Source organism: Heliconius melpomene, chromosome 10, assembly GCF_056956725.1.
Source record: "Heliconius melpomene rosina isolate 202511_hmr_F chromosome 10, ASM5695672v1, whole genome shotgun sequence".
Classification (NCBI taxonomy): domain Eukaryota; kingdom Metazoa; phylum Arthropoda; class Insecta; order Lepidoptera; family Nymphalidae; genus Heliconius; species Heliconius melpomene.
The window spans coordinates 7,739,745-7,752,396 of record NC_140398.1 but is presented as its reverse complement, the minus strand read 5'-3'; the positions used below and the strand labels follow the sequence as shown (position 1 = coordinate 7,752,396).

The 12,652-nt window shown below is 30.6% G+C and overlaps 2 protein-coding genes across 5 annotated transcripts in view; one reads left to right on the top strand and one right to left on the bottom strand.

Moving 5' to 3' along the window:
• Klp10A (kinesin-like protein 10A) overlaps positions 1 to 4,701 on the top strand; it is a 49,613-nt gene extending 44,912 nt beyond the window's left edge. For all 4 annotated transcript variants that reach the window (XM_085191472.1, XM_085191471.1, XM_085191474.1 and 1 more), the window contains one exon: positions 1,954 to 4,701. In XM_085191472.1, coding sequence (XP_085047598.1) covers positions 1,954 to 2,096 — 143 coding nt within the window. In that variant the 3' untranslated portion in view covers positions 2,097 to 4,701. The remainder of the gene's footprint in view (positions 1 to 1,953) is intronic.
• Positions 4,702 to 5,454: 753 nt separating this feature from the next.
• Positions 5,455 to 12,408, bottom strand: Fic (FIC domain protein adenylyltransferase). Its single transcript, XM_085191475.1, has 3 exons — positions 11,241 to 12,408; positions 7,212 to 7,409; positions 5,455 to 6,621 (listed from the first exon to the last, which is right to left on the bottom strand). The coding sequence occupies exons 1-3, from the start codon at positions 12,260 to 12,262 to the stop codon at positions 6,489 to 6,491; spliced, it is 1,353 nt and encodes a 450-aa protein (XP_085047601.1). The 5' UTR covers positions 12,263 to 12,408; the 3' UTR covers positions 5,455 to 6,488.
• Positions 12,409 to 12,652: the final 244 nt, after the last annotated feature.

The following is a 12,652-nucleotide window of genomic DNA, read 5'->3' as shown; positions in this document are numbered from 1 at the left end:
ACATATTAATATCCAGTAGTAGTTTTAAAATTAATTAATTAACTATTTCTTCTTATACTGTAAAATATTATTACATTTTATTATTAACTTCTGTTCTATGTTTATTATGTTCTCTTTTCGGTGTGTAGCGAAAACCTCCTAATAAGCAAACACACTTCTAATATATTGTTTGTATACAAATTTTTATTGATCTATATTATTTATATTCATAGTTTTAAAATATTATCTTGTACTTTTGTGATTTCTTCTTATTTTCTTAATATAATAACGAGGATATCGCTTCGCTATTTTCTATGTGCTAATGTGTCCTACAATTGTCAGAATGTGCTGAATTGTGCTAATAATCTTTTAGAACGTGCCAGAATATGCTAGAATGTTCCATCGCCTTTTGCCAGCATGTGTAAATGTTATTTTACAGAGGCGCGTCGCGCCAAACGCCATCGTGCCTTTTCGAGCTATGGCCTTGGCACGCGACGACCGACTGGCCGTATGTTAGGTTTGATAAATAAACTTAATATGTTGTTTAACATTCATTTGTTATAATTATGTGGGGTTTTGTCTTTGATATCCTATGTGAAACAAATTATTTTGAAAATGAAATTATTTTCTATGAAACTTATGCTATACTTTCATATTGATTTACTTTATAACTTCGGTGAAAAATGTTTTTGTGTATGTATCTTGTATTTATGCTAAGTAGCATGGCAACCTTTTCTCTACTTTCTGTAACATGTATAATGTTAATGTTTATAACAATAATATAATATTACCTATTCCTCATGAAATTCAACATGTTTATTTGAAACAATTTAAACTTTAAATATTTTTGTATCTTTGTACAATTATGGAATTCAATTAGAAAATATGATTTAATACTTATGTAATAAAATATTATTACATAATAGTATATCATGACAATACCCCATAAATCAAAATTTCGTACAATTAATATCGGTCCATCGCTTTCGGTAATGCCAATGCTATCGCTCATATTACTATCATCGGCTTTTAACACCAACTAGAGAATGAATTGAATCGTATAAACATGCCATTGCCATAGCAACGTGTATGTCACTTTACACAAAATCTTATAATGTTGTTCGACCATACTATGGTAGTGTGTGTTACATTTATTTCATTAATTTAAATATATTTTTGTATAATATTTTATAAAAAAACATACATTTTTGCACTTCTTCACTTTAGGTACGTCAAATTTAACCCTAATCTTTCCGTTTCCGCACAATTTTCGTACAAAGGGGTTGAAATGTTTTCTTTCACGTATTATATAGATTATTATTTTTTTTTAGTTAGTTAAGGCCTTTGTGGCGTGGTGGGCACAAGTGTGCGATTGTAAGCGCGACAGATTGTGGGTTCAATTTCCACTAAGATGTAATGAAATATTTAATAATTCCTGAGTGCGAATCGAACCCACACCCGTGGGAAATGGGATTGCCCTCTAGTGTATTATTATTTTTGATTTTAAATAAAAAAGACTACTAATGTATGCTTTTAATAAAGCTCAAAAATGCTTGCAATGCTATGCAATGCTAAAATTATATTTTAAGCAGGTCCATTTTTTTTATTAAATGACACTGACCCTAAATCACTATCACATCGTTTGAGGTTATAATAAAAAAAAACAATTAACTTTAATGATTTTTAGTCATATTTACAAAATATTCATTTAAAACAATCGATTCCACGTAGTATTTCTTAAGTTAATAATAAATAATAATTAACTTATAAAATAATATTTTTTTTTGGAGTAAATTAAGGCAATAAAATATTTTAAAATATCTTTAGAAAGTGATCAGTGACAATAATTACGATACTTCTCTCCTTTTTCTTTCACATCTTATATTTTTTAACAATATCTGAATATAAACATGCCACCTTCATTAATATTTAATAGTAATTTATAACTTAAAAAATACAATATGCATTCCCCAGCCTACGCCACCCAGTGGGAGGAGCTGCTGAACGAGCAACTAGCAGTACTAGCGCAGTCGCGCGATCTCGTCGCCGAGTTCCGCGCCAAGATGCAACAGGAGGAGCATATCTCACGACGCATACAGCCATCGAGACATCACTAGCACACACACACCCTCACACGCTGACACAGTATACGCAGCCATATATGCGTATATATACGTAGCATGCAGACACATCAGTTGTTTATGACTCAGACAGACTCACAGATGTCTATGCGTATATATACACACATTCCTTCCCATAGATGCACAGGTGTAAGCACACATATGTAATGTCGATATCGTATCTGTGACAGTTCGAATAGAATAGTATATTTTTCAAAGTTTGTATTTAGAATGTTGTCATGTCGACATATTGTATAGTCTGTTGTTTGTTTTCTATGATACAGTTTAAATTTAGAATGTTGTATGTTCCTAATTGTATATACATTTTTGCAACATTTATGTATTGAATTCGATTTTTATTTTTGCTTGTTTATTTTCTTTTTCGTTATTAAATTACTATTTTTGATACAATATCGATATAGTGTGTGTGTGTAATTAATCTGTGCTATTCAGATTTGGTTTGGGATCTGGGCTTTTATTTTAACAGATCTCGGTTTTAAAATGTGCTAAGTTATAAAATGCTGGGATGTGAATCATCGATTAAATAATTACATATAATAAAAATGAATGGAATTCATCCATATTGGTTAATAGTATCGATATTGATTGCCTCATTTTATGAGTTAGTACATTTTGCTTTACACTGAGCTTAAACATATTGTGGGTTGGTAGCTGGCCTACAAAACTTTTGATGTAAAATGACAAAAAATCAATAAAACGCTTAGATTCAAAGTCATGAGTGCCGTCATTGATTAATGTAATAATAGTGTTGTAAGCACAACGCCTCTATACCATTATCTTAGGCGTTATATTTTGAGAAAAAAAATACCCTCATCCCCATAAAAAAGTCGATTCCCATAACAAAATGGATGCTATATATAAGTTGTAGTGTTAGTGGATGCGATTTTTCTATAAAGAATACAGTATAGATGTTATCTCGTGCCCTAGGATGTTAAATAGGGACGTGATCTAATCGACTTGTCGCAAAATCGATTCTAAATCGATTATTAGCTTTGATTGTTTTAGTCTTGGACTACCCAGTGTGGTGCGACGTTTAATTTATATACTTTTTTTAACAATTATTATTATTTTTTACTCGATTTATATTGTTGTGATAAGCTATATTATAAAGAATACTTATATTCACACAAAGACGTCAATGGTTAAATATATACAAAGTTAAACAAAACAAAAAACTCGATTCCATTAGTCAAAACAATATAAATCGAGATAAATTACCCTTAACTATGCATTTAACTTCGCTAAAGGCCTATATAAAATATTTGTATGAAAAGGGGATTCCCTTACGTCCACGAATCTTTCGCATGACATTTAAGTATATGTATGATGAAAATTTTAAAATATTGTCATTTCGGGCTATGAGAGACTATTTCAACTAAACTTAGTAAAAACTATCTTGAAAATGGCCGAGTAGATTTAGAGATGCCTGATGAAAATTCATGTGTTGCTTTAGTAAAAAAAATACTGTAAAAAATTAATTGAAATAGTCTCTGCATTTAAAAAAAATACTCATGCAGTTGTGAGTTAGATTCGATAGTTTGGTGTGAATATAACAAGGCTAATTTTATATGTATTTCAGTTCATAATTACATTTTCATATATAAGTTTTGTTTTTTCTTTCAATATCTCATTTCTTTAATTATAAAAAGAAAATTGCTATTTGCCATTGTAAATTTATTTAACTTAGTATCAATTATTATATTGATTAATTGTGTATTAAAAAATGCTTATTTATATAGGTCGCTAGTCGGCCTTTAGACAAACGGTGAAATAAATTTCTATACCTAAACACGTTTTTTTAAACTTTTTAAATATGGCATATAAATTTTTCATTCATCTCATAAAAATCGTAAAATTAAAATTATTATTTTAAAAATAGTAAAAACACTCAAAAGACTAACAGCCATGTAGGTTCTTTTTTTGGGCAAGTCAATATTATATTTAGTTTTTTGTAATGCGACTTATTTATTATTAATTTGTGATAATAATTGTAAACGTATTTCTACTTTGAATAGCGTTCCTTCAACGCCTTCAATAAATATCGCTTGTAATAACCATATTGTTTGATTTTTTGTTATTATCTGTCCAATTTACAGAGATTATATAATATACAATTCCTTACCATTTTTTTTCTTTTGGACAGAGTTTTTTTTAATACATACTGGTGCTAGGATACAAAATCATTTAAACCTCGATGGTATAAAAAATTATAGATTTTTTTTAATTCAATGTTCCTAAATTCAACCAAGGCGTGGGGTAAACAGTCTAATAAGCCCTAAGCCTTCTCTGTTCCTGCAATCAAATTTATTAATATAAATACATATAAATAAATAAAAACAAGAAAATGTTTTAACCGATCGAGGTCACAGCTGCAATTTATTAGATAGCGCTTATTAATAAATAAAAAAAACGGTCCTCTGTATCAGAGAGACTGTATACGCCGATCTAATTACTTTTCTTTGCAATGAAATTGAAATGAATATGGACGTCTTGTGGGGGCGAGTGCTAGTTGAAATGCTTTATTATAATAAACATATATTAACATCGCACATTATAATAAATAAATCGAAATTGAATTGGATGTGTTATTTTTATTGCCTCTTCCTTATTTTTATTGTACATCTAAATATTAATAAGTTTTTTGCCGTTTGGCACGGGGGCAAAACAAGGGTGTGACTGTACGGAATGCTTGTGGATTCGATCCCCACTCGAGAAAATGAGTTATTTTTATTTAATATTTTCATTTCTTACCTCTGGTACTAAGGAAAAAGCCTGGCGTTGAGTTCCGCCTCTCAAGACGTAATGTCACGAAAAATACGGCGGAAAGTAGGGGACGGAGGGTATTAACACTAGGTCATTTCTGCCTTCCATGCTGGATACAGCGTGAAGGTGAAACAAATAATAAAAAAGGTAAGTTTTTTTAAAGCAGACGGTTGTGAGATCGATTGCCACTCCGAATGGATTATTTTCGTTTCTTCGCTCTGGTAACTAGACAAGCGATGCGAACACGCAGTGTATCCAAAATTTTGAGATGAGTGCGGATCACGCTGCTATATTTTTACCATGGCAAAGTTGGCAATTATCTATCTTTTTACCAAGGCAAAGTTTAGAAATAATACAAAACCAACCTTTGTTTTATTTCATATAGTAGAGGAATACAAATAAATTTTCAAAATCGTACAAACAATCTGATAATACTCATATTTTTTTGTCTCCTGAGAATTTGCTTACGCTGTTAGATAGAGTTAGCGGACTACTAGACTAGAATATGACTTACGATAATAAGGTACATATTATACTTTATAAGGTATAATCTTATAATGAAACTAAATAATGTCACAAATTTGTTTATTAAATATTAACTTTACAGTTATAGCACATTTTGTACTAGTCCAGAAATTTATTGATTGGAGCTGGTAATGCAATTTTAATGGAAGACACACTGTACCACTACATTGTGCATCACTGTTTAAAATAAAACTTAATTTTATGAAATTATTACATATACATTTTAAGCAACGCCGAATTTGTTGTAATTTTTCTACAATCATAATCTTTTACTAAAGAACATAATACTGCGTTTGGAAGATAGGAATCATATTTTTTATGATTTCGAATTTATTAAAACTTTTATTTACAATGAAAAATTTCTATATGTTTTGTAAATTTAGGAAATAAATACATTAAACACACACTTTTAAGAAAGAAAACTACTTTTAGAAAATGTATAAAAAATTTAACTTAGCGGGATTTAAACCCTCGCCTTCTTGGAAACAGTCAAATTTTCCTTTTCTAAACATCAGATATATGATATATTATAAGCTTATTTATTTTTACAATATAAATTCGCCATAAATGCAAGATCACACTGGTTGTGTTACAATTTGTGACCTAAGACACACGTTACTAATCTAAAATAAATAAATAAATTTAGGTGTAGGTATATCACAGAAAATTTCTAGATAAAAATTAGAATACAATATTATTATCTTAAAATGAATTGAAGAATAAGTGAATATTATTTGGCACATTTGTGATATATTTTTACGAAAGAATGCTTGTCGTCTATCACAAAATTGCTGTTATCTAAATGAAATAAAGGATTTAAAAAAAAATAAACAGAAAAAACTGTTTTTTTAGTAATTATTCGTTAAAATGGAGCAAAGCAAAGAAATTAAAATATTTTTACTGTTTAATTTCAAATAAATGTTCCAAAAAAGTAAATGATTACTTTAAATTAATATAGAAAAATATGTCATACAGAGAGAGAGACAGTACTTTAAACTTTTTAACCAAATTACAATACAAGTACCACAAAATATATCCTTTGGATAGTATCTTTATAAGTTTCATGACTTAAAATCATTTTCATATTATATCTTCATCAAATCCTTCCCCAGTAAGGATATGTGGGTCACCTATAGCCGGGACACTTGGACTGTACTCACTTGTAGCCCAAAGATATAAGTTCAAAGTTCTCTCTGTACACTGTGCTATAAACCTGAAAAGATAAAAAACAATTCTATCGATAACTGACATAATAGTGTATTTAAATAATATATTTAGAAAAATTTAAGTATCCCGCGACCAATTCGCCGGACGCCATGTTGCTTTGCTGTGACTAACCAGATGGGCGGGAAAACCCGGATTGCGATTTTGCGTGTCATCCCATGTCTAATAAGACTTTGCTGTTCCGAAATTCACAATTTTTTTATTGATTTTGAATGTTTTCGATTTCAATACAATGATGACAATGACATTATCGGATTCAGAAGTAAAAGTAATTTACTATAAAAAGATTTAAGAAACCAGTACTTTATTAGTAGTAAATATCCAATTAACATTTTTTTTATAGAATTCTTTCAACAACGATTTTCTCCACAATTATGAGAACATCAAAATTGAAGTTGTTATCTGAATTTTGGCTCAATGGGACACTGGGAAGTGGGTCAAATTGAGCTTCTAAGAGTGAAAACATTATCACAATTTGCAAAATACAAATATTCCATAATAAGAAGGAATTGAACCCACATTTTCTGATTGCATTACCATGGTATCAAACAATCAAACAAAATCTTAAGAACATATTACCTCACAAACGGCCTAACATCCCCTTCGTTAGCAGTTTGTAAATGCTGATAATACAAATGTCTGTGTTGCTTAGCAATGATGACAGGAGGGTAACCAGCCTGCATTAGAAGTAAGTTCATTAGAAGTCGGGATGTTCTACCATTGCCATCGATGAAGGGATGTATGTAGACTAGCTTGTAGTGGGCTAGGGCTGCATATCTGGAATACATTCATTTAATTAAATAATAGCATATCTTTAAATTAATTGACAACTATTAACTTAAATATGTACCAAAAAATTATGTTTTCAGCATCACACTGTATTTAAAACGCGCGGAGCGCGTAGCCAAGTTTTTTTACGAACAGAACTGGCGAGCAGCACCGTGTGTTATTTTACACGAACCATTTGAAGCCACTTTTTACCTATTCGTAACTCAAAAACTATTCCACCTAAACCTGTAATATTTGGCTCAAATATTAAGACCCCCTACCTGTATACGTGCATTAAATTTCATAAACACCGCTCAAACAGTTATTTAGATAATGACGTCCAAAAATCGTAAATTTTTAGGGGGGTGACTGACCTACAGACCTTAATGTTAACCAAGTTCCAGATGACCTAGAATGGTGAAATTTAGCATCCGGTTAAGTAATTGGGTGTATATCAAGGGAAAAATCCGAAACTAGTATTTTTTTAATATTTTCTTATAATTTTTCAATAAATAGATTCAATTAGGCACATTTACTTATAGTGTAGCGCCTGGCATAATATAAGAGCAATGCATTATTTATATATTGTTGCTTTTATTTATGTCACACGTTAGTAAATATTTTATTTGTTTTGTAGACTAACTTCACTATTACTTACGTAAGCCATCTACAACAACATGATGCTTTCAAGTATATTTTAAGATAAGATATGTCTCCATTTGTAGCTGAAAATAACTCTAATTTATGTCCTGAGAAAGCCTGTCATCATGTGGACTTCAAGGGCTTCACGTAAAAATATAAAAATATAATAAATGGATTAACATCCTTCATTATTATTTATTCCTAGCGGACGCGCGCAGCTTCGCTTGCCTATTTAAGGGTGAATTCTAATAACCCATGAAACATGTGTTCAATTAAATATTTTTAAGTCTAAATTTCAAATTTTATAATAATCGGTGGCGTTTTAAATATTTTTCCATACAAACTTTCAATCCCTTATTTGCACCCTTAGAGGGAGAATTCTAGAAATCGATGAAACATGTGTTCAATTAAATACTTTTAAAAATCTAAATTTCAAATTTTATGAAAATCGGTGCCGATTTAATTTTTTTTCCATACAAATTTTCAACCCCTATTTCGCCCCTTTAGGGTTAAAATTTTTCAGAATCCCTTCTTAGTGGATGTCCAGATTACGAAAGTAAACATTTGTCCAAACTTAACGTTTCTACCATCACCGGTTACAGCTGTGCGTGCGTCTTACCTCAGTCAGTGAGGACAAGTCCTTTTATATATATAGATAATTTAAACATTTTAGTACTTATTATACTAAGAGTATTTGCATAGTCGATTAACGTATTTGATATTAAATTATTATTACAATATTTAAGTACTAAGTCCTATATAAGATCCTATAAGGGTTCTATTTTATTGCTTTCAAGGTACAGAATCCTAAAACAGAAAAAAAATACACTAAAAAATTTATATAAATAAAAGCTTTTAAAAAATAATTATATTGATAGAAATATATATAAAATTTAATAATAATATACTATCTGTAAGGTCAGTCGTGGCACAGGGGCACAAAGTGTGATTGTAAAACCTGACTAGTTGTGAGTTCGATTCCCACTCGAGGAAATGAAATATTTATTTAAACTTATATTTCCATTTCTTCGTTCTAGTGTCGAGGCAAGGCGCGGTGTAGACTTCCGCCACTCAACACGCAATGCCAACAGAATCCGATGGAAAGTGGAGTTACTGAGTGTTTTAACACTAGGTTCTCTCTGTCTACTCTTCTTAGTGCGGAATACAGCGTGAAGCTGATTTGATTTTTATTTTGATATCTTGTCAGCCTACCAGCTATCTTAACAGAAGTAATTATAAAGTAATAATTAACAGTAAAAATTTAAGCAATTGTTAATAAAAAAAGACAAAATTAAAAATTACTTAAATAAAATAATAAAAAATAAATAAATCCGCTTTACGGTGTATCCCACACATAGCGGGGTACACAGAGGGAACTTAGTGTTCAGACACTCAGTAACTCCACTTTCCATTGAATTCTGGAGGCATTGCGTATTGAGTTATTCCAATAAAATTATAAAATTAGAAAATAATAATAATAAATATATCAGATTTCTAAACGCAGCATACATTAATTACTTTCTAATCTGACAACTGTCATTTAATCAACAAAATAATAACTATAGTCGAGATTCATAGATAAATATAATCTATTTTCATATATAATTAAATATCATCTTAAGAGTAATAAAACATAATATTATTGACTATAATAAAAAAAGTAAATACCTAATTATATTAGATATATTTTATTGTACGAAGGCGCTCATATTTTAATGGTATTTTTGGCCTGGGTTTCATGATTTTACTGGTTTTAGGAACACTTGTGGAAACAGCAGAGAACGAAGTCGACCTTGGGATCATATCAATTCAGATTTGTACCGTCAGCACTTAATAAACTTATTGTTCATATTTTTTCCAAGACATGTTGAACAATGAGTCGTTCAATAGATTTGCTTGTGGTTGAAACAAGAACTTACACCGAATTGTTCCAATGCCTCCCGATGGGAGCTGTCTCTTCCATACTATTGCATATTCTTTGTTTGAGCGTATTGATATACAACAAAGTAATAAATTGCGCGAGACTATAGTAGAGTACATACATATGTCGTAACTGGAATGATTTAAGTATCTACACTAGCGCTCGAAACGGGAATCCTTACTCTTCTAAAGAAGACATGCTTTGCTTAACTACGTACGGAGCTACTTCCGAAATAAAGGCTGCAGTAGATTTGTACCATATTAAGATAGAAGTGTATTATCACAATGGTGTCCTACTTGGTTTATTCGGCGAAGCGCTTACTCTAAACTATGTTTTAAAAAGAGCAACTATTGAGTTTCTTGCCGCAGTAGCTTCCTATAGGAAAAGTACTTATAATGGCCAAATTGACTAAAGAATATTTTGATTTTGATTACATTATGAACCTTTCTACTTATGATTTCTGTACAAAAAGTAATGATATCCCGTCAAAAACATAAATGTAAAATGAAAGCCAAGTTCATTAATAAAACGTATGCTTTCAGCGATAAAAGAAGTGAGATGTAAATGTATGCCAAGTTCAATGGTCAGTCCTGAAATTTATTTTTAACAATATAAAATATTTTATAACAACTGAAAATGCCCACTCTTCTTACAACTTGGAGACTTTATTTATGTGTAAAATCTGACTTGGCTAGTTTTCAAATGAATTTACATCGATATAAATGTATGTATTCAAATTCTATTCTATTCAGATTCTATTGTAAATTCATATGAAAACTAGCCAAGTCAGATATTACACATAAATAAAGTCTTCAAGTTGTAAGAAGAATGGGCATTTTCAGTTGTTATAAAATATTTTATATTGTTAAAAATAAATTTCAGGACTGACCATTGAACTTGGCATACATTTACATCTCACTTCTTTTATCGCTGAAAGCATACATTTTATTACTGAACTTGGCTTTCATTTTACATTTATGTTTTTGACGGGATTACTACTACATGTAGCAGGGTAGGCAGGGAGAAACTAGTGTGAAGATATTCCATTTTCTATGTACTGCTCAATGAGGCTTTGCATGATGAATGAAATGCCAAGTAAAATACATCTATAAATTAATTTTAAAAGTGCCAGTAATGTTTGTAACTAAAGTTAATTTTTAAAATGTTTTGTATTTATATTACTTTTAACTACATGCATTAAAACTCTATTTTAAAAGAGAATATTAAATTTGTAACAAGTTTTAAGTGTAGATAATTCACATAAAAAAGAAACAAACCTTACAGGATGCAACTCCAATGCATCTTCTGAATTCAACCAATCTAAAAACTGTGTTGTTAGCTTTTGTATTTCCGACGGCCCCGGAGGAATGTGACCACCAACATACACCTGAGTTCTTCTAAATTGACCTCCTTCTACAGGATCCACATGTCCTAGCACTCTCTTATGTATCTCTAAGATATCCCCTATACTAATATCTCTTAATCTGTATAATAAAGTAGTATTTATATACTTCATAGCTGCGTCTAATCCTAAAATTTCATTGTGCTCAGCTATACTTTTCCCAGCAATGGCAATTCTAGTTTCTAATATACTTCGAGTCTGTTGTAGTGTCATAGTGTTTCCTTCAATGGCAACTGTGTGATATATGTGTTGGAAATATGCTTCTTTCTTAGCTCTGCATAGAGCTGCATTATTTTCTGGTATCGATAGTAAAGTGTCTCGTTTTTCGTCAATTTTTCGTAACATTTCTCGATCTAAGTTTTCAACAATACTTGCTGTTCTTTGCCTATTCATTAATGCACCAGTATGATGAGGAAAGTTACTAAGAGCCAATGTGTACAGTTGATCAGCTTTCACTACATCTTTTTTGGTTTCCTCTAAAAATTCTCCGTAATGGTTTAATATATCTGCATGTTTTGGTGACAGGGCGAATGCATGTTGGAAAAGTTTCATAGCTTTATCTGCTTTACCGTGTTTCTTCATTTCTAATGCTGCGTTCAAGGACACAACTGCTTCAGCGTCTCGCACTTTATCCTCCTTTCGAGACGGCGGTGGAGACTCTTCAACGAAAGGTTCCAAATAATTTCCATACAATCCAGCTGGTATAGGAGAAAAGGGTTTCGATAATCTAACATCGTGGTTCAGTAATTTGTGTAATGAAATTAAAACAGCAAACGTACAAATTGCACTAGACAAAAATAACACGGTTTTACATTTATCTACAATCATTTTCACGTGGAAATTCCGAGTTTCTTCTTTCATCGTTTCTGTATGCGCACTTCTATCTAAGAACAACATTTTTACTATTAGTGAAACTAAAATTTACTAATACTGATAAAATCTCAGGCTTAATCACTGTAAATAATTTAGATTTCATCGTGCAATGTAATAAAATTTCCAAACTCAAATAATAAAAAAACACGTAAGGCCATTGCTTGACAAGTACTTGACTTTTGACTTTGACAGTGACATTAAACAGCTGTGTATGTTTTTATGATTGATCAGGCAAAAGTTGAAGAGTTATAGTCATATTCAATATAAAAAAATACTTATCAATTAAATAAATCTATTTATTTTTTCCGCCAAATTCTTGTTACCAGAGCGAGGATATAAAAATATTAACTATTTCATTTCCCCGTGTGGGTACCGAATAAATTTATTCATATTTTCATTTCTTCGCTCTGGCAC